We start from the raw sequence: 23,542 nt of genomic DNA on the forward strand, positions 1-23,542 counted from the left end.
TGATACTGAAGAACTTAGATTTTATTTCGAAGGGTTAATAGGGGTATAGGGTCAGTGATATAAATGGGCGAGAGGACATTTCCTTTTCTCTCTCTTTCTCGGTTATAAATAAGGGTTGGGAACAGTTCTTTCCTCTCCCTACACTGTAAAAAATATTGGGTAAAATTTTAACCAGCTCGAGGGTAACTCCAACCTAATTTGCGGCAGTATTTTACCCAATGCGGGAAGCATATTGTCTAGCAAGGTTAATAGTTAAGCAGCAATGACTTTAGAATGGGAAAAAAATTCATCACACTGGATAAATAAAAATGCTCAAAAGAAATGCCCAGAGTTGGTTAGACTCATAATTACCCCCATGGAGCATTTTTACCAATATATTTACAGTGCGCTTTATGCGCACGCCATACTGCTTTGTAGTGAAAATAATTCATGGGTTTTAGTTTAAAAAAATAATACACATAGTAACAAAGACACAGTAAAACCAAAAGATGATTATGCAAATTTTCATTCACATTTATTGCACATTGACGATAGCGTATGTTCGCAATCACTAGCAAGGCTCTTTCAACAACGCACCAATCCTTTTGAAGTGCAAATCAAATCACAATGAACAACTGAGAGCTTTTTGTCGAAAGTTGGTGGACTGGGACAGCAGATCGTCCGAAGGTAAGGACCGGACAAAAAAATGCAAATGTGTGGTTCGACGGCACTGCAATTTTAATTCCCTGATTTCGACAAAGGCTGGTTTGGTATAAAGGGCTTTTAACAAAAGATCACGAGAGTTATAGAAAGAATCTGCGAAGTGATTGTTAAAATGCTCAATAATAGCCGCGAGGAAGAATTTAAACATTTCCTCCAGGTTCATATGACTCCCAGCCTTTTCCAATATTTTACGGTGTTTTGATAGGGTCGTCAAACAAGATACAGGTTTCCCTGAAGTCATGTAGATTTATATAATAATAATAATGATAATAGCTGGATTAATCAAGCGCTTTTTGCCAGAGGATACAAAGCGCTGCTATCATTACCCCGGCTTTAGCTCGAGCTACCATCACCGGTGCTCAGTGCCGGCATGCAAGGAATTACTCCTGCCGGGTACCCATTCACCTCACTTGGGTCGAGTGCAGCTCAGTGTGGATAAGTTTCTTGCTGAAGGAAAACACGCCATGGTTACGAGTCGAACCCACGACCCTTTGTTTCAAAGGCGAGAGTCAGAACCACTAGACCACGACGCACCCAATCTAATAAGTGTACTTTTAACGCCAATTTCACATTTCCAATTTCCAGATTACTTTCGTCATCCCTTCAGAAAGCTGAAGTTATTATCATTACTGAGTATCAAAATTATACTTTAATTGCCACAAAACACACACACATACCCAAACAAATAAGAAAATTGACATTAACCATGTTTAGTTATTATAACAATATGAACTGGAGTCCACACATGTAGGTAATGACATAGGTCACCGTTTAAAAGAAAAAAAACCCCTAAAAATACATATTCCGGTCCTGAAATTCAACTTTGTGGGTTATTTCAGTTAGAGTTGAAGTAAAAATATCCATCCACGCTTAATTTCAGACAATAATAATATTTTAGAGAAAGATAATTTACCAGAAAAATAGAGATCTTTCAAATATGCACCATAATTACACACATGTACACATAATATTTTGTTATGATATTTCCCATATTTGCCTCCGTTCGTTGGGGTTACATAACCTTAATTGCACTTGAGATCCGGCCTCTGTACCAGTCATGTACATACATCGGTCGCTGAGGGCGTTGTAAACAAGACCACTAGACTAGAAAGAAAATGTAAAGAACAAACATGACATTTAGTGAAACTGTGTTGTCAATGTAGGCTCTACATTATCCTCTGTGACCAGCCTACCCAGAACCCAAATTAAGCAGCCGAAAAATGAATTACGAGTTTTTTTGTGAGCTTGAAAAGCACACCCTAAGCAGAACATGTCAAAATTGATCAGAATTCTTGACGAAACTTCCAAGCAGTCCCCTTTTTTGTTGGAGAAGAACGTTAAAACATCATACCTTCACAGTCCATTTTTGTGAGTCAGGTGGATCCCCCGTTGGGCTACAAGGGTTGAGAAGGACGTGCGTACCGACACTGTTAGCTTCTAAACACAACTCATCGTTTCTAATCTCACCAGTCTTAGTTTCCTCGAAGTACTGCGTAGATAGAAAATAAAGAGGACGAACATTTAAAGTGAGTACTGCATGGTATAGTATTGACTAACGCCACCATTTTATGATCTTTCTGCTGTCTCTAAAAGAACCGCCAGTCTTGACATTTCAAGCACATAATACAGGTGGTGGTAATCTTATTACGTGATGGAAATGGCATTTAAGCATATTCCGAACATGATATTTTACAGTATGTTAATTTAAACATATTGCGCTGTGCCTATCATGAATATTGTAACATTTAGTTACATTTTAAACGAATTTTCGAAAATTTTAAACAATGTTTCTCAGAGGTGGGGGGGGGCACACTCAATGAACCCATAATTTATAAAATAACTTTGAGTGAACTGCAAAGACAATTTCGACGTTCCTTTGAAAGTAATTGCATCACGACTTCGATTTTCAAAACTTTCTGAGAGTTGCATTTTAAAATAACTTTGAGTCTGGGTTAAGATCCCAGATCTTCTGTGACAGTTAAGTAATTTCTTCAAAAAGACTCGAGGAGAACAATAAATGACAGATGAAATAAGAATAAAACAAGGAAATATGACAATACCTCGTTACCACCGAGTTTATGACAATGCCAGCCGATGAGATTCTTGAAAGGTTGTCCATTCTGGTCGTTAGAGTCTATGCACAATTTCGTTCCAACATTTTGAAACTACTTCAAGGAAATAAAGATGAATATGACGATAAATCATAAAGATTATTGAATCAAACTTGTAATCAAAATCATCAAAATCAAAACAGTGATTCAAAGGTCCGTATTCTGAAGTAAGGTTTAACTTAGACCACGGTCTGACTCTGTCCTTATTCATCATTTCCAGACAATGATGAACAACTTGAGTGTCAAATGAGTTAATAAATTGGATGTGCACTCTTAGGGATTTGTGCCCCAATTGGCTATCAATAGTTAAGCCGCGACTTTAAAACAGAGTTTAGAATGAGTTGAGAATACGGATCTATTATGTTTTATAGGAACATAATGTGGGATACAGCTCCGTGAATGTAGCCGAGCCTGGATAAAACTAGAACTAAATTTTCCACTTGCTATGCCTTTGATTCAATTAAGACAGGCAAATGGAACTAATTCGTATTTTCAAGAACTGGAGAAACACATTTGCAGTTTGACTGCAAGGTATCAAGTAAATAAGGACCAATTATGCTACTGTTTCTTTCTAAAATCGCCAGTTTTGCCACAACCCTGAGGCGGATCCGGGATTTATCAAAATGGGGGGGGGGTGGGGGGTTGTACTTCAAAATGATAAGCAAATGAAAGGTATAGGGACTCAAGCCTTAGAACAGCGCCTGACTGACACTGACACTCCTTCTGTAATAATGATTTCACACTTCTTATTCTGAAGCAACAATAAGCTCATCATAGTATTACAGATACGGGCCTAATTCTAGGGCCTATAGGCCTACGTATGTAATTTTTGTATTTTGATGAAAGTCTTCAAGCTTCAAACTCACCTGTACGGTGCTACGAAGAACATATGACGGAGATGGGATGTAGAGTTCAGGATAAACGTTTTTCAAGTACCAGTCAAAGTCTTTACAGCCCAGAGACTTTCTGAGCTTTTTCCTCTCAGAGACATCTCCGAAATCACGATTCATGAGCATGGGATGTCGATCGTAGAAATGTTTCTTGTAATCGTCTGTCCATACCTAACAGAAAATTATTTTAATATAAGACACCTCGCCTCTCTGATAAAAGTTGGCGCCTTACAGTTACGTGGAAAAAGGGTAATGGTTTGCATAAAATTGAGAAACGGAAATAAAGAAATGTGCTTTTATACACACTAAGAAATAAAGGTTCAAAATTGAACCCCGAAAGGTTGATGCAAAATCAGACCCTATGGGTTAAAAAATATTATTATTATCATTATTATGTTTTTTATTTAGTTATTATTATCATTTTATTTGTATTTGGGAGTAGCCAATTGATTAAACTCTGTATAACTCGGTAATTATTCTGAATACCACCAAAACACTGATACCCTCTTATTATGCACGGTGATAAGTATAATTTTAGGCAATTCATTTTTACCGGAGAAAGGCAGTGTGCGTCAGTTCGATAAACTAGCTAGCTTAAATTTTCACTATCATAATAATTAATAATGATACATGCTCTTCAGCTATTCTAAATGACAGTTGGATTTGGAGGAGTAGGTGTGTAACTAATTAGTTTATAATCACTTTGTGAGATAAATAAGACTCACGTTTGTTTAGTGAAATCACAAAATTATGGACCAAACAATGATAAAAAAGCATTAAGAATGAAAAGAGAAAGCTGAAGAAATTGATACTTGCCTCTACAACTCTCATCGAGTTATGTTCTACTATATCAATCGGGTTTTGATCTAGGAAGGAATATGGCGACGTATCTCTGTACACGTGACCAACTCGTGAACAAGGTATCATCTCAATCGACCCACCGCACATCCATATCTAAAAGAGTTTAACATTGGACAAACAAGACGAAAAGTTTTGATAAATTTTTTAATGTAGTGTAAAAAAAACTACTTATTTGAAATAACAATTATTTTTCCTTGCTGATAGGAACCTATTTGTTAGAAAGAACCTTCAGTTTTTAAAAGCTGCTGCCAAATTCAGGTCTAATATTCTATTTTTTGCCGAGAACATCACAAGTCCAAATCTATTTTTCTTCTTATTACTTGTACCACAATAACCCCCCTTAACAGATACGTATATATATATTGTTCGTTTTACTGTCGGTAGTATCTCATTCCTTTTAATATTTTGGTTATTTTTTATAGAGATGTCATGTCTATATTATGTTTATACTACATCATGCGATACTTAAGTTTTTTTGGGGTTACCCTGTACCCGTAGGTCCAGCATATCGCGGTAGATCTTTTCTATTTCAAAACCAACTAACTCAAACCCCTTTCCTTGAACGACATATTCTCACCTTCAGAGATGCTTCGAGATTCTCTCCTCCCCATACCTCCATACCTGGATCGAACCCCCCAAGCTTCAAGAAGAATGCTCGATCCATTGTGAGAAGTCCCCCTGGCATAGTAGGCGTTCTGGTTGGAAGATCGTAATGATACGGACAGACGCAGAGAATAAAACTCTTAATAATAAAGGCATTTTTTAATCGTCGTCCTCAGAAAAAAAAATTACCCACCCCCTTCAAACTTGTATCCACCCTCAGACCAACACACACACGCACCCACACACATTTCATTAACCCGCGCAACTGTACAACTGCAGCTGAATCGACATAATGCACGGCGGCAAAAACTGTGGTGTTAACCGGTGTACATAGAGGACCACACCAGTTATTTTATACCGGTGTAAAATTGATGGTGTTAGTTTTACACCTATAGGTGTTATTACAACACCTATGGTTGTTACATTTACACTCTTTGGTGTTATTTTTAATCTCTAGGGTGTAATTTTAACACCTCAGGATGTGGTCCTCTATTAACACCAATTGGTGTCAGTTTTAACACCACAGTTTTTACAGTGTGCCCCTGTGCGTGGGCCTCGTTCAGTGGGGGTGGGTGTGTGTGAGTATGTATAATTATGTAGGTGATAATGATCACATTCAAATTAAAAAAGGCAAATTTACCCCGAAATTTTTTTTATTTGAATAAAAAAAGAAGAATTGCATAAGCCTAGCGCTTGAAAATCGATTAAAATCAGATGTAAAGTAAGAAGTAAATGACATTTTAAACTTTCGATTAATTTCGCAAAACAGTATGCATGTAAAGTGAATATCCTGGTCGTTATAGAGACGAGGGAACTAATGACGTCACCCACTCCTTATTTCTTTTGCATTTCACTATAAAAAAATATGGGGTTATTTCGATTTTGTCCACAATGTGCTGAAATTGACAATCCCATTAACATGCACGGTCCTGTTGAATAATAGTCTGCTGGTAGGGGTATAGGCAACGTGCTTAAGTAAATGAAATAAAATGAAATTAAGTGAATCGCTACTATTGTAATTTACTCTAAATTTATGAAGAGCCTACAAGAAAAAAATGTAGCATTACTCAATCAATTTAAATAAGCCAGTAATTCCCCTAATGCTTAAAACTGTATTGTGAAAGAAAACGGAAAAAAATGTCATAACTTTCTTATTTCACATCCAATTTTGATGAAATTTTCAGGTTGATTGTTTTTGTTTTTCGTATTTGAAATTCAAATCAACTTTCTAATGAGGCTGGGTTGCCCTTCAAGTTATATAATATTCATTTCGGCATAAAATGATATCTACAAATATATATATAAATATACATACAGAACAGATAGCATTTGATTAATGATAATATCAACAAATACACTAACCAATGCGCGAGGGGAACCACTGAATAAAAGTTCAATATCGATACTATCCTAAATCGTTGTTCTGCTAAAATAAAAATCAAACAAACTCTTATTTAAACACCCTATTACATCTTATATAAAGCAATCAAAAGGAAAAAATAAAAAGGAACCATGCAAACTCGTACAGATTTTTGCTTTTTTCGCTACTTTTTTTTTGTTCCATAACGGTTTCCTCCTCTTACTTTATAGGAGACACCTTTGATGGTCTTTCATCGTAGTTAGGTACGGTCTTCCATCTGTATTCAAATCTCCAGTTGAACCCTCCTCGTTGTAAAGGATCTGGTACGATCTTGTAGTTGAAGGTGTCTTTGTTGATCTCATCGACCACGGGGACGGCTGCGATGGTTCTGTCAGACGCGAGACGGGCGAGGAGAGGCTCTAACCACCCGATATTAACCTGAAATGGACCAGATTTGAGGTAATCCTGAGCAAGCCTAGGTTCCCATTGTCATTCTTACTCATGGACCAGGCCCGATTTGGGGACCCGAGGGCCGTTTCATAAATCTGTTCGTAAGATTAAGAGCGACTTAACGAACGACTGGTGAACCTTTCTTACGCGCTTAACCATCGTCAATGTATATACCATTTACAACAAGAAAGGATCACCAGTCATTCTTAAAGTCGCTCTTAACTTACGAACAGCTTTATGAAACACTCACCAGTTTCAAGATCGACAACTATTGTGACATTATGGCAACTGCCATACTAACATGGACGAGCAGTCATTCACAATCAAGGTTTCCATGGTAGTTACCATAATGGCAAAGTTACAATAGTTGTATAAAGTCTTTACGGAGCCGTCCCATGATCCGCTCAAGGATTAAAAGTCGGCTTCGCTCTTCCTTGGAAAGCCATTGGGGAGTAATGCTAGCACGCACCAAAGCATTGTCCGTCAAATCACAACGAAAACCTGCAGGAAAGTCTTTGTCGAGAATTAATGAATCGGAACAGTACTTTCATCCGAAGTATCGGAGCTGACGAAAGATTGCAAATACGCAATTTATCCACACAGTAAAAACGCTGTTTAAGATTTTATACAACGCTGTTTACTATGAACCTTACAGTATTTGTTAAACCGTTTAAACAATCATGTTTAATTTATTGACAATTAGATATTGAAAATTTAACTTTGTTGCTTAAGATTGAAACAGTTATTTAATCTGTTAAAATAATTACTCTAAGGTTCATATAGTAAACAGCGTTGTATAATTTTTTTTACTGTGCAGGGTCACGGCTGCTGTTTCGATTCACCGACCCTCGACAAAGACGTCATTTTCGTGAAAGGCATTTGACAATAGATTCTCTACGTTCCAGAAAGCGTCTGCATATCTATATCCGAAATAAAGGTATCCGTGTTTCATTTATATGAATCAGTCATGCAATCTAAAGTTTGATTGAAATGAACAGGATTTATTTCATATTGAAAGACGGGCAGCTAGAAAGTTTATTGAATTTCGTAATATGTAACATATTAGATTCCTACTATTTTTTTACTGAAATTTTACTAAAATGTCATCAATGTATCGTGATATATTTTATTTCAGTCTTGTCATGTAGAGGCGTTGTGGCTCAGCGGACTTTGAACCACGAGGTACCTCTTGGGTACCCAGGAGGAAGCACACTGCAAAAACTCTGGTGTTGATTAAACACCAGCCCGGAATCTATTACGTTCACACCAGAGAAGTGTTAAACATCACCAGTTTCGTTTTGGTTTAACACCAGATAGGTGTTTATACAATACCGGAGTTTTTGCAGTGTAATATGCTCATGCGTCAGATCAGGGCAGCCATGCTAAAGTACGGGTAACAGTATTAAGCGCTATGTAAGCGCAATGTATTATGTTGAATGTTAATATCATTATTCAATCAAAACTTACCTCAACATGGGAATCTAGGAATGTAAACGTTTCGCCCTCTGATGTTTCGACCCCCAGCATGCGAGCCTTGATGAGGCCGAGTCGTTTTTCCGATCGCAAAATTTTGATCCTCATTGAATGGATTTGTGATATGTAATCCTCAAGCGGCTCTTTGAGATGATCTGATAGAATATAAAAGCAAATCATAGGAATTATTGCTTTACCGCCTTTCACTTGATCAAGATTTCACATTTATTTTTATTTTATTTTAATTTGATTTCATGTTTTACATTCCACCAAATATACATAAATCTTGAACAAACAAGAACATAATGAAAATAATTGCATTCACTGTTTAACAAAGTTATTGAATTGAGTAACGTGAAATATGAGGAAGCCATTAAAATGCACAGCTAATAGTCATAGGTTCCAAGAAAAAAAAACATGATTAAAAAAATTCTTATGAATGCGTATGCGTATGAATAATTAAAGAGATGTATACTTTGATATATTTCTAATGACTATCGAACTTGAAAGTCAAATTGTTGATTGCAGGTTAGCCCTAACTAACATAATCTCGTAAAGTTTGAGTAAAATATACTCCAATTCTGACGAATTAGCCTAAAACATCTGACACACCTCCCATGGGCCATATACGCATATAATCCCTCAACAAATTTGTAAGATTCGAATACATGACATAAGGGTCGAGCTCCAATGGGTGAGAAACAAAGGTTTTGTTTTATACGGCCCTCTATATTTTTCTTAAGTCATTGGCTTCCAGTATTGAATTCCGTATTCTAAGAAATGACATGAGTTTATTGTAATCATCTTTTATTAATATTACCCGTTTACCACTGTAAGCTCATTACTTTTTTTCAATATTAGTATTTATGCTCTATTATTTGTATATATTTGAATATGTTACCATGTTTTATATTGTTTGTTCACGAAGGGCCGCAACGAAAACCAGCTTGTTGCTGATTAAGCTACCCTTCTTTTAAATATTTGAAATAAATAAATAAATAAATGACTTTTGTTATTTGTTATCATTGATTTGAATTTCTGTATTTCTGATTTGTATGTTGAACATTGAAAAGGAAATGAATGACGTTTCTCTAAATATGTCGTATATTCTTACCTCTTTCTTTTTCTTTTCTCAGCGCTTTGAAAATTTTGTATAAAGCTCTTTTAAATTATTTTGGTATTATTATCATTATTAAATCAAATGGACCAAAACAATAAAAAAAATGTTTAAGGGAAAAAATATATAAACATGGCATTTCTCTTTACATTTTCCTTAACCGGCCAAAGTAACTCTACAAAGTTCAGTAAAAATAACAAGACTTCAGTTTGATTGTGGAGTATCCTTAACTCTTAGTTAAAAACAGAGAGAGAGAGAGAGGGAGAGAGAGGGACAGAGAGAGAGAGGGGGGGGGGTACGGAATTTAGAAAATAAAATCAGATAATTGAATCCTACACACATTTTAATTTTCCGAATTCCCCCTTTAACGATGATGTTATAAACTGTTTAGAGCAAATAACTTTTAAAATCTTATTTAGATATGACTATCCCTTCTCTGCTGTTGAATCTCGCATATAAATTGACATGGATTGAAATTTAGTATGGAGCATAGAATACACTTAATCGTCTAAATTTAGATAATCTTCTTTTGCATTTGAATTTAATTTCCGATGGAATGATGAATTATTCAAATCAATCTTCTTCAAGAGATTTATAGATTAGGCCTCCTACTCTACACTCCTAAAAATACATAGTTCTAGCGGCTAGCCTAATTCGTGCAACGCTATAGCCTTCCATGAAATTGAATAATCAGATATGCATTTCCCCTTTTGATATTACATTTATTTGTTTGCAAAAAAAATGTTGTGCAGTACCTTTTGGGAAGGGAATGTAATTTTTTTGCACTTAATAAAATGTCATCTTCGTTGGATTCGTGATAAAATGGATAAAAGCAATCATGGAGGAGAAAAGTGACAGAGGAAATTTAAAGAAAGATTGAGAAGCAGACATCGAAGAAGAAGCGGAAGGTTCAGAAAGAAGGAGATTGAAGAAAAAGTACAAGAAGAAGAAAATGCAGAAAAGAATGTGAATAATAAGAAGACTGAAGGAGAAGAAGAAAAAAAATAACATAAGAAGAAGAAAAAAAAGAATAAGAAGAAAACACGAACAAGAACAGAAGAAGAGGAAGCTATAAGAGCTATAAGAGAACGAAGAACTAGTAGTGATGATGCTTGAATATAAGATATGAGGAGAGTGGAAGCAATTCAGTGAAGCTGTTTATTACGAACCCATAGTGCTTGCATCATCGAGAAGAATAATTTCCTTGATCAACCGAAGAGGGCTCCTGTCAATGATGCTATTAACTGTTCTCAATAGTGTTGACCATGCCTCGTTGTGAAAGCAAATAATGATGGATGTCATTGGCAGATCGTGAGGATAAGTGATGTTCTTGCACCTTTGTGGAGGAATCAAGTAAATATCAAGAAATTAAATCATGGCAATCACGTAACATTTTTGACAATTACTGTGTTCTGAGGGGAGTCGAATGTTGGCAAGACGAGGCCGTGTAAATAAGATCCGCCGGAACAGACTTGTCCCTTAAATAACCATTAATGTTGGCTTCTGGTGAATTAAATCATGAGATCGAAATGTTTAAACATAAAAAGTAAAATGAACATGATGAAAGAGTAAATGCAAATCCTGCACAAACAAAAGTGAAATTAGAAATCATATAACTAAGAGAGAAAAAAAATATATGTTTAATATGCTTTCTTCATGAGGTACGACTTTAAATTAGATTGAAATGAAGTGATATTTGGGATACAACGGAGGGAAGCTTGAAGTGTGTTCCAAAGACGTGGGGCAGAGCTTGAAAAGGACCTTATCACCAAAAAGTTTAGTTTTCGCTTTTTTGACTGCTACGAAATTTTGATTTGCAGAACGAAGGGACCTACTGGGAGTATATGCCTGGATTAATTCGGAGAGATATTTTGGAGCATGTCCATGAAGAGATTTGAATAAACAATGAAAAATTCAGAGAGCCAAAAAAAGGGCGCTCAATCTTTTTGTATTGCCAATCAACGATTGTCAAGCAGAAGTGCTGTAAAGTAAAATTTGCCCTTTCTTTCATAGATAATGAACACATTCTTACTCTTCATAGCGGCCATCCATCAGTGTCCTATGAAGTGAAATCTTACTGCTGACTAGTTCATTAAATGAATGTTTCTTGTATCTCGTCTCCTCGACTTTCTTTCCTTCACCGAAGAGTGCGAGCTTCACTCCTGCACCTCCGTCCCCAAGTTTCCTCACATCAGCGGCCGGTTTGTTATCAAATGTTGGAGCTAGAGTTGATTTTCGATGCTTTTCATCTGATAGGGCCTCATGTGCTCCGTCTTTTAATCAAGAAAAAAACAACAACCTCCAGGTTAACATGAGAATGACAATTCAGAAGAGCGTGCAAAAAATAAAGAGGTAGATGATGATGTCAACGGTGGGGATGATGAAGATGTCGTTGATGATGACGATGATTATAACCACGATTATGGAATCAGTGTTGATGATGGAAATGATGTCAATGATGGTGATGATGACGATGATAACGATGATGGTGATGATGATGACTGTGATGTCAATGTTGACGGTGATGACTGTGATTATAATGATGATGATAATGTTGATGTGGTGATGATGCTAATTACGATGACGATGATGACTGTGATTACGATGATGATGATGTTAATGATGATGACTATGATTACGATGATGATGACGACGATGATGATGATGATGAAAATGTTGATGGGGTGATGATGGTGAGAACGATGATGATGATGACTGTAATTACGATGATGATGGTGATGATGATGTGAATGATGATGATCGATGATGATGATGACTTTGATTGCGATGATGATGATGATAATGTTGAATGATGGTGATTACGATGATGCTGATGATGGTGGTTATAGTGATCAGATGACACATGTCATGATAGTCTTAATACTTACACTGAATCATCATTTCATATTTATTTGAAAGTTTGATTTCATGCTATTGATCATGGTCAGAAGTCATATATAATTATGGAAAACCCAATACGCATGGAAATTAGTTTCTTATCACGTCTTACTCTAAAAACTAGATAATTGAAACTGGTTGTTATTAAAAGGAAGAAAAATACATATAATCAGGGATTTACATATCCTACGTCTCAGTAAAGACCTAGATAAAAATTTAATCAACAAAGTTAAATAAGTTAAAAGAAATGAAATATGAGACCTTCTATACCGTTGCCATGGTTGCGATCGCGTCATAATTAGAGTGTCCATTTATCTACCTTCTTTGTTTAATCTCTCTTAAAAAAAGAGAGACAGACAATGAATCATGGCAAAGTTAAACATACATGAACATCTTTTTCGAAAAGTCTAGAGATTGATAATCTACAATGTGAAAATATTTTATTTATGTTGTACATTTTGATGGAATTAATTCCCCTGACATTTTAATGAGAGAAGCGTGAAGTTCATTAGGATATCATTCAAATGAATTTACGAACACTGTGTCGTATATTGACAACAAAACAGTGCCTGGAGCAAACGCTGACATTATATACCCTTTCTAACTTGTAACTGTCTTGTTTTTCATCGCACGTGCCACAAACAAAGCAGACAGTACTTGCTTGCAAAACAACGATAGATTTTGTGTGTGTCTGTGGATTGATTTCCAGTTATGCACATCTATAAAGGCTTTTCATTTCATTCAAAGAATTAAAAGGAATAAAAAACATATTTTCCCAATCCAAATTAATTGCATGTTAAGAGTGAAGACATCAGCATTTGCTGTTTGTTCGTTTGTGTGTATAATTCTGCATTTCTACCGCCCCCTGGAGTAACCCTTGAGGACATTTACCCATTTACGGTACTACCAATTAGGTGAATTTACCAGATATAGTGAGGGGGGGGGGGGGGTTAGAGAGAGGGGGAGGGAGAGAGAAAGGGGAGACGATACAGATAAATCGAACATCGAGAAAGGGAAGAACAAACGTGAGGTAAAGACAGAAGGGTATCAAAAATGGGAGAGGGGCAATTCCTCTGAAATCGATTAGCTTACCCGCCATTTTCCTTCGCAAGCCATCCATTACCTTCTCGTTTGGTATTCCGAACACGTCATCACCTCGAAGGAGATCGAACTTCCGACGATCGACGTCGACATTGACCTCGCCTTGGAAAGGTAAATGGTTATTACGAAGCTTTGACTTTGGTTTGTCATTCGTTGTCTCGTACCCCTTGTCATCATCTGAAGCGTATCTGGTTTACAATATTGAAATTAAATGCTACAGTTAGGCCTACTGTTTAAAAGACTGATTACACTGGAATTGGCATTCTTAGTATTGAGCATTATCATGTTGAGTTCACAGACTTGCTTCGTCTGACTACTTCGACTTACTAGTGGCATAACGAGTCAAAAGTTTTGAGGGGTCAGAATATTTTTACGTTGGATATTTTTGCGAGCAAGCGAAAAATGAATTTTATGATACCTTATAACATAATACTGAAGAAAATTTCATATTTCGTCCTTCCCTTTTTGTTTGTTTCTATCTTACCTTTTTCTCTGTTTTTGGGAGGAAGGTGGGGTGGGTTGCAGTGCCTCAAACCCCTACCCTTTTTGTACGCCCGTGGGTGTGCAAGTACTACTACTACTACTACTACTACTACTACTACTACTACTACTACTACTACTACTACTACTACTACTACTACTACTACTACTACTACTACTACTACTACTACTACTACTACTACTACTACTACTACTACTACTACTACTGCTGCTGCTACTACTACTACTACTACTACTACTACTACTACTACTACTACTACTACTACTACTACTACTACTACTCCTGCTACTCCTACTACTCCTCCTCCTCTCTCCTACTACTACTACTACTACTGCTACCACCACTACCATGCTACTACTACTACTACCAATACCACTGCTACTACTACTACTACTACTACTACTACTACATTTACTACTACGTTTACTACTACCATTACTGCTACCATTGTTCCTATGTGTCTCCTTTTACCATCACGCATCACTAACATCTTCATCATCATTATTACCATCAATCACATTCAGAACATTCTCCCTCCTCTTTCCTCTGCACCTTCTTCTCCTTCACCTGGTTTTCTTTCCACCCCCTCCTCATCACCAGTCCTTATTATGTCTCACACCTCATTACCTCATTCATGTCAATACGTAACTTACTCGAGGTGACCGGCGACATCTCGCCTGTTGTCGACCGTCGACAGGTGAAAATCATCCTCGTGGTTCAAGTGGTGTACCACAAATAACATATTGGCAACAATGCAGACCACCGCAGTTGCCACCAACAGGTAGGTGGCGCAGTTTTTCCTTGAATGTTTGCTCCTCATTGCGTGTTTCCAATGTTCCCCTGTATCATTTATCGGGCCACTGCCGATTTCAAATTGCCAAGTAGGGTCGAGTTCGATTCTAGTTTGATGAAAACGGCCCAATTCCGTCGATCATGTCAGGGTTTTCATCATCTTGCAAAAAAGCGTTCACCCGCGGACGGGATTCACCTAAAATAGAAGGTAATCATGATTAAAAATAGCAGTTACAGTTTACAGCTCATTGGCATCCTGTCCCCAACTCTGCATTACTCGTAGAACTTGGAAATGAACTTACATGTAATTGTGACAATTACCGATGCATCAGGGTAAACATCTATACCTGCCTTCGTTTATATCTGGTTTAGGTAAAGGTTAATCAATCCATTTTGCTGACGGTGCTACCGTCAATATCGGGGGGGGGGGGGGGGTAGTCTGGTATGCAAACCAATCAATCTAGTTAAGGGTCTGAATTGCAGCCTAATCATGCCTTGTGTACTAAAGGCCAACAGCAAGTTTTGTATGTGCTAGTCTTTGCGTGGAGACACACTCGTTGATAAAAGTCTCAATCAGGGTCTGTGCCTGCAGACTAATCGGGGGGGGGGGGGGGGTTAGAGAGGGAAATGTGGAATCGAACAGTAGCAGAACAAGGATTTGTTTAGAGGGGGGGGGGCAAGTGGAGGGAACAAATGAGAGGGAGCAAGTGAAAATGTATTTAAAGTGACAGCATATACATAGTATTTACAAATTACTCTCCATTTTTTCTTAATCACTCAAAATTTCGGGGGGGGGGGGGGTGCAACTGGTTGCAGATACCCCAATTGCCCCCTCTCTTGATGCAGCCACTAGCAAAGAGAGGGGTGGGCCGGGGAAAGTGAAAGAAGGAAAGGGAGAGAGAGAGCGAGAGGAAAGGAGAGTGAGAGAGAGGGAGAGAGATGGAGGATACGTTATCATAATTGTGATAGTTCTCGATTTATCATAAATTGGCATCGCTCTTCTTTCAAACAGTTGTTCACTGTCGCAGCTGTTATCATCTGTGAGTATAATCATTAGCATATCACCTACTCTAAACATGATACCTCTCTGTGCAATGAGTATAATAGAGATACAAAGTAAGTTATGGGCATGCGACGAAAGAGGTTATGACACAATTTAAGAAAAAACAACATAACATTAATTCATGTTGAATACGTAGGCATCCTGATGCTAAACGCACGCAACAGACAACCGTAATATTCATATTGGGTTCGGAACTGTGGTGGGAAAAATGGCCAAGTGGTCTAAGATGGATGACTGTACATGGAGAGTCCGGAGTTCGAATCCCGGCTGCGGCACCCATGCCCGGCAATGCTCTTTTATCCTGCATTCAAATAAATGAAAGCTATAGGCATTCTTGGTAAAAAACAAAACAAACAAAAACACAGATAAACGAAAAAGACCCGAATTCGACCAGGAGTGATCATCTGGGACTCTGAGGAACAGAAACAACTTCAGTCGTTTAGAAATACATTTAGCTCAGTTGGTGTGACTACCACATCAGACCCGGACCTCGATTAAAAAATTGAACTTGGTTTAAAATGGGGGAATTTGACATAATGTACTTAAAAGCCACCACACGTTTTTACCTATATGTAAAAGTTGCCCCCCCCAAAAAAAAAAAATCACCCCAACAGCCCACATTGCAAACTGGTTCTTAAACCCAAATTTTCGATTGTGTCTTTTCGACTTTGGGCTTTCCAGTTTGCGTCATAAAAAAAGAAATATCTATCATCGCAAAGCAAATAAAATGAAGATAATCTTTTCTTATACCTGAATTTGGAAGGACATCGTCCTCTAAACTAAAAAAATGCACTATTAAGGACTGTTCTATTCTTGTCACTCTGAAAAGAATATTCTATATACTTATTTTTTTGACATCTGCTTTATTTTCGTTGAAACAGGATCCTTCACATATTCAACAGATGTTTTCGTCGTAAGAAACCGTGATATCTTGTGGAATTGAAAACAATCCTGCTGCCACGAGCTTTGTGTGATAATACACACAGGTTCACTCATTACGAGGTCGGGTAAAGGTTTTTATCCGAACACGAAAATGACGTCAAATCTGACGATTTGTCTTACCTTCTACCCCTATTGTCATGACTGTAGGACAATTATTCATTCCCCCCACTTTGTTACCATAGATATACACTCTACAAATATCGGTAAAAAATGATATGTGGGGGTATTTATGTGTCCAACCAACAATGAGCATTTTTATTTATCCAGTGTGATGAAAATTTTGCCCATTCTAAAGTAAATGCTGCTTATATTTTTTTAAGCTTACTGGACAATATGCTTTCCGCATTGGGTAAAATACTGCCCCAAATTGGTTGGACATATAATTACCCTCGTGCTGGTTAACATTTTACCCAATTTGCCCGATTTTGTAGTAAAATATATTATCATTGGAAACAAACTCTTGGATTTTACTATAATTGTTTTGGCATTTAATATTTTAATGCCCAAAATATATGTTATCACTACAGCTCCTACGAAACTTCCTTTTTTTGTATAACAGTATAGGAAATGTTATTGTTAGTAACAAAACTCCCTGATTTGAATAGGTTTTTTAAACTTTAATCGTGAAATCACCCTTTACATAGAACAAACTTTATTTCCGCCATTTTTGTCACCCGGCCTTGAAATATAATTGTTTTGTAACGGAAATATTTTGTTTGGAACAATCCTCTTATTAGTGCTTTGTAACCGAAAGGACAATGCACTATGTCAAATGCCTATTGGAAAGGAAACTCAAGAGATTGTGATTGTATATTTTTGGCGTTAATAATGTGAACGCCCAAAATGTATATTATGTCACTAGAGTTCAAAGGAAATAACCGTCGTTTGCATTGACAAGAATATTGTTTCGGACAGGAGACCGGTGAACTCCCAAATCATAAAGGTTTTACACTCAACTCAAATAATAATGGTTATTATATTTGTGCTATACACAAAAGTATCACAGCGCTTACAATTGTCAGATATAGAATGTAAATATAAATCTTAATCTTAACAAAAAATATATAAAAATTGTGTTCATTAAATTGAATCACCTATTTGTATTCTCAGCTGCACCAGGTGAGGCCTGGTGGCTTCTTCCTTGCTGCTCCGTTCACCAACAGTTTAAGGGACAAGCCCGGTCAGCACATCATTCACAGGAGCTCTAGTATAGCACTCGAGGCCACCAGGCCCCAGATGGGTCAGCCAGTCAAACCAAACATGGATAGCAGAAATTATTTTAAAAATACATCTATGAATATAATATACTAGATATTTGGGAAAAGATATGACTTTAGTTGTCGTTTGAAAGATGATATGGTCGGTGTTGTTCGGGTAGAAGGGAGTGTCTAGATCCGGCTTTACTAAACCTTTTGTCTGCTATGGATAGGTTTGTTCTAGGCGTAATGAGTTTGGTGGTATCAATAATGGAACGTAGATGAGCAACTGTGTTTACAAGATAAGAAGGACCAGTACTATTAACTAATATGTAAATGTAGAAACAGATTTTTTGACATGACACACGTTTCGAAAAAGGGAGTCAGTGGAGTTCCATAATCAAAGGAAATGTACACTCTAAAAACAAACCAGTCAAAAATGACTGGTTAATAGGGTCAGCTGGGAGCAACTATTATTCTAGTCATATTTGACTATTTTCTAGTCATATTTTACCAGAACAGAGTTATTTCTGACTACAATATATGTCAGAAATGTGAATATCAGTGATTGCCATATCAGTTGCTCCCAGCTGACTACTTGTCTAGTCAATTTGACTGATTTGTTTTAAGAGTGTACACAGCAAGAACTGTTGTGTTAACCGGTGTACATAGAGGACCACACCAGTTATTTTACACCGGTGTTAAATTGGTGGTGGATAGTTTTACACCTATAGGTGTTATTACAACACCTATGGTTGTTACATTTACACTCTTTGGTGTTATGTTTAATCTCTAGAGTGTTATTTTAACACCTCAGGGTGTGGTCCTCTATTAACACCAATCGATGTCAGTTTTAACACCACGGTTTTTACAGTGTACAGTATGTACTATGCGACCAACTGAAGCCACTAAGCGTACAGCACGATTCTGGAATATGCAAATAATGTACTGATACATTTATTCACCTGGTACAGTATATATGAATAATAATGTGTATCGGATGGAATTGCCCTAAACAATGGTTAATAATCCCAATAGTCGTGCACTGTAAAAACTGTGGTGTTAAAAATGACACCAATTGGTGTTAATAGAGGACCACACCCCAGTGAGGTGTTAAAATTACACCCTAAAGATTGAACATAACACCAAAGAGTGTAAATGTAACAACCAAAGGTGTTGTAATAACACCTATCATGCCTATAGGTGTAAAACTAACACCACCAATTTAACACCGGTGTAAAATAACTGGTGTGGTCCTATATGTACACCGGTCAACACCACAGTTTTTGCTGTGTGGCATATACCCAAATTGTGTTTATGTGTGCGCGTGGGGGGGGGGTGGATGGGCACACTTATGAAAGAGAAATGAAATTTAAAAGAATGTGTAGAAAATATGCCACGTTTAAGATAGACACGTTGTGAAGCAGGCCATATGGTAATCCCAGGTATCATATCAGGGTCCCGTCTTACAAAGTTGCGATTGATCCGATCGACCACAGCTATGGAAAGCCAGCAACACCAAACTTTAATGCATATATTTGCTTTAAAAAATACCGAGATATGATGTCGTGGGCGAGTGGTTATGACTCTCGTTTTTCAATCTGAGGGACGTGGGTTCGATTCCAAGCCATGGCGTGTTTTCCTTCAGCAAAAAATGTACGCACACTGTGCTGCTCCCAACCCAGGTGTGGTAAATGGGTACCCTGCAGGATTAATTCATCGGACGAGTCAGCGCCTTTTTGGCATCACAGCTAAAACAGGGATTAATAATATAGGGAAGAAAAAAAATCTTGAATGCTTCATCGCCTATATGGCATGACAGCTGAAGCCGCGGGGTTAATGATATCAGCGCTTTGTATCCTCAGTCAAAATGCGCATAATAAATCCAGCTATTTATCATTATTATTACAGTTATTATTATCATTATTATTATTATTCACGCATTCATCGTTGTCTTGACAATGCAGTGTGCTTGCTCATTTGTTTACAGAAGACATTGTGTAAATTTTCCTGTAGAAAAAAATCTGAAATTGATGGGTTTCCATACATCGTTGAGGTTGATTGGATCACTCACAACTTTTTGTAAGACCGGGCCCCAGGTGTGTTAAATGCCACGTTTACGATTACACTTATTCGACTTCAATAAAAAGGATGGCATGAAGGATGGAATTAAAGGATGGAAGAATTAATTAAGCAAGCTGTGAAAATGTCACCGATAGATAGGCTTATGAATTAAGAATGCTGAGTCATATTCCAATTTCCTACATAGAGTTATACGAACAATGAATAAGGAGCAGGAAGATTAATTTGTACCCTTATATATGTGAGAACCTAAGCTGCCGAAATAGGATATGAGGACTTAATTTCTCTATTTAACTCAATACATATGAAAATAAGTTAAACCAGTGTTACAGCCGAATATGCATCTCAATACATATAGTATTACGCTCTCAAGGGGGGGGGGGGGGTGTAAAGACGCGAAATTGTTAAAGCGGCAATTCGAAAATATTTGGAATACCAATCGGCTCAATCTTTGAGTGATCATTGGCACTGATTTAAGTATCAAATCCATATCTTATAAATCTTACAATCTATGATTCGGCTTCACAGTGCTATGACGGGCAGACATGCCCTTTAATATTGTAGGAGCTGATGGATGAAATTGTACAATAAATCGTGCACAAATAATGCATAATCAAAATTGATTAAATTATTTTCTAGTTCATTTTTTTTTATTTGGGGGGGGGTGGGTAAAAACAGAAGAAAATGTCGTCGGTGTTAAATCACTGGAGCCGATGAGCGGTGCAACAGCCCGACTCACAATGTGTCTAGTGTTTATTAATATATGTGTCAAATTCCAACACTTTCTGGTATATTAGGACATTCCAGGTAAAAACAGGTGCGAAAGGGTTTCAGCAATGGCGTAATGACCCCCCAAAATGGGAGGGGTCAGATATTGCGCATTGGGCAAAATTTATTTAAAAAAGTTGGGAGCAAGCACAATTTTCGACATTTTTATTACATAAATCCAATTTTGTGATGGATTTAGACACAATATTCAGATCATATTTTGCCTATCTCTCTTTTCCTTTCTTTCACTTTCCCTTTGTTTTTCTTGCTCGCGATTTTTTTTTTTGGGGGGAAGCTCCCCAAGCCCCATCTGCACATCACTGAGGGTCTGTATGTAGTTGTGTAAGGAACAAAACCGCTTCCCACAAAATAAGTGCCACTCGTGTTGCAGTGATCGAGACGCAAGATATATATCTTATTCTTAATCTTAGCATGGAGCTATGTATTAATAGCTCCATGATCTTAATAGTGTACATGAAAAAATATTCACTGCACGTATTCACTTTGAATGAAATATATATGCGAAGCATATGTATAATTACCTGTGAAAGTATAATGACGGTGTCTCTAATCGTTCATGATCAAAACAAAGTAAGAGCCAAACGATGATAGGCGTCCTTATTTTTTCCCCAGAATAGCGTCAAATGGTTTACGAATATCAAAATATAGTTTTAATAAAACCCAGCTCTCAGTTATCCGTTCGAATGTTCCAATAAGGTGTCCTGCATGTGTAAGCGCATAGCTGGATTGAGGGGCCGCGTAGTAATAATCTATGATATGCAGCCGAACGTAAGAGTCTCGAACGTAAATTAAGTTTACTAATAAGCGTAAACTGGTTAATAGGTCCCTTGGCACACGATGCCATTTGCGAAGGCTCCTCCCACCTCTCCCCTCTCTCTTTCACTCTCTCTCTATCATTGTCTATAACCCACATTTCTTACCCCTCTTATGTCACCTTTACCCATCAATCTCCATTTCTCACCCTGTCCAAAATTTTTCCGAGTCATATCACCATTCCCCCACCCCACCTCCCTACGTCGGCTTTACCACCCCAACACGACGATCCCTCCCTTTTGAACCGTTTCCCCTTGACACGCAAACCCTCTCCCCTTCTCCTTATTTCTCCCCACTTTCCTCTTTCAACTTTACTGCACCCCTTCCCCGTCGGTCGCCATTATTCGCACCCCCTTTCCCTTGATCCGCCCCTCTGTTTCTCCCCTCCTACTGTTAGGTGAACGAGACCGCAACATACATGGATACATAGACAGACACTGGCTAAAATAGGGCCGCATAGAGTGTGTCTAAAATAGTGAGCTCATAAGTTTGGCGCTCCAGATTCCCAAATTACGATCGACAAACAGGTGCTTTATGGTTAATTCATAGTTAAAGGATCTTCAAGTTGAATCCTTGTTAGTGAACATGACAAGACTCTGTTCCATTCTTTTCCGGAAACATTGCTCCCATAAAAACGAAAATGTGCAAATTACTACTTTTCCAAATCAAAATTTTGATCTTTTTACCAAAAACATAGATTTTGCTATATAATGAAGAAATGTCACTTTTCCTTTCCAAATAATTCATCTTCCTTCTATTTGTTCTAGGCCTTGAAACATATTATTATAGTTGTGACTTTTTTTTTTTGGGGGGGGGGGGGGGTGGCTCGCAGACCTCATACCCATTTCCCTACGGCCAAACCTAACACTTCTGTAAAGTAGATATAAAAGAAACTGTCGCATGACATGTGCATTTCAGGTCACCACGACAGAATCTACAAGTATATGAACGTATCGCATTTTTGTTTATTTTGATTTATCAAACATTTTCATGTACACCTACTATAAATTAAAACGCTGGGTATATATCAAATTCAATCTTACATTGGGTATAAACTTCGTCTATAACTACATCTTACACACAGAGGCCAGTATTCTGAAGTCGGGTTTAACTTAAACTCAGGTTTAAAGTTGTGGTCTAAGTATGGACAGCCAATTGTTACGTAATCACTAACAGTAGAGATAACATTTTTCAGCTCATTTGGCTTTCAAATCATTCATAATTGTCTAGGAAGTATAAATAGATGATTGTCTTAACCATCGATGAATCAGGAAAGAGCACATTAAGTATAAGGAACATACAACTTAATAAAAATTTTGATACTTTGGTCTCCCATACTTAAACCAAACTTTAAACCTGAGTTTAAGTTAAACCTGACTTCAGAATACGGGCCAGAGACATCATCTGGATATCCTGGATATTTCCATATGTTACTTTTTCAAAGGTCAAGTTTCTTTTAAAGCAGATTTTCAAGGCTTTGTGTTAATCCTTTCACATGCATTGCTGAGGTAAGTCGTTGATTATTTTGCGGCAAAGCTGCAATTATCTTCCCAACTCTTGTAATGGTTTGCTTGCAAAAGAACACACACACACAAACATCGCACATACACCCACAAAGAATAGCATTATGATGCGACTCGTTTCAATTTTACCTGTCTCCTTATTTGCAATACCTACATATCAATATTCCTGTTGTGTTGTCTCCCATGCGACACAGTACGTAATATCAATCAAGTCAGTGACAACTGTTTTGTTCCAGCACATGGCATCATTAGGGCGATGACGAATCGAATGATG

At 37.4% G+C, this 23,542-nt stretch overlaps 1 protein-coding gene across 4 annotated transcripts; it reads right to left on the reverse strand.

Annotated features, from left to right (window-relative positions):
* Nucleotides 1-1,174: 1,174 nt before the first annotated feature.
* On the reverse strand, nt 1,175-23,542 carry LOC121426821 (polypeptide N-acetylgalactosaminyltransferase 5-like). Of its 4 annotated transcripts, none has more exons than XM_041623218.1 (13): nt 23,423-23,540; nt 14,722-15,056; nt 13,558-13,754; nt 11,600-11,840; nt 10,737-10,903; nt 8,445-8,605; nt 6,751-6,965; nt 5,142-5,259; nt 4,520-4,657; nt 3,680-3,874; nt 2,763-2,867; nt 2,054-2,191; nt 1,175-1,806 (listed from the first exon to the last, which is right to left on the reverse strand). In XM_041623218.1, the coding sequence occupies exons 2-13, from the start codon at nt 14,886-14,888 to the stop codon at nt 1,678-1,680; spliced, it is 1,971 nt and encodes a 656-aa protein (XP_041479152.1). In that variant the 5' UTR covers nt 14,889-15,056; nt 23,423-23,540; the 3' UTR covers nt 1,175-1,677. The 4 variants fall into 4 exon arrangements, with proteins under 4 accessions (XP_041479152.1, XP_041479154.1, XP_041479153.1 ...); XM_041623220.1 differs by having other exon boundaries at nt 23,398-23,540; XM_041623219.1 differs by lacking the exon at nt 23,423-23,540 and adding an exon at nt 21,454-21,928.

The sequence above is a fragment of the Lytechinus variegatus genome, chromosome 13 (assembly GCF_018143015.1).
Source record: "Lytechinus variegatus isolate NC3 chromosome 13, Lvar_3.0, whole genome shotgun sequence".
Classification (NCBI taxonomy): Eukaryota; Metazoa; Echinodermata; class Echinoidea; order Temnopleuroida; family Toxopneustidae; genus Lytechinus; species Lytechinus variegatus.

What these genes read in the sequence shown, in the direction of transcription:
- LOC121426821 (XM_041623218.1), bottom strand. Translation starts at nt 14,888, where the DNA reads ATGAGGAGCAAACATTCAAGGAAAAACTGCGCCACCTACCTGTTGGTG. An exon ending in TCAAAGGTGTCTCCTATAAA is followed by an intron (nt 5,260 to 6,750) that starts GTAAGAGGAGGA and finishes TCTTCCAACCAG; the next exon opens with AACGCCTACTATGCCAGGGG. An exon ending in CACAAAAATGGACTGTGAAG is followed by an intron (nt 1,807 to 2,053) that starts GTATGATGTTTT and finishes TTTTCTTTCTAG; the next exon opens with TCTAGTGGTCTTGTTTACAA.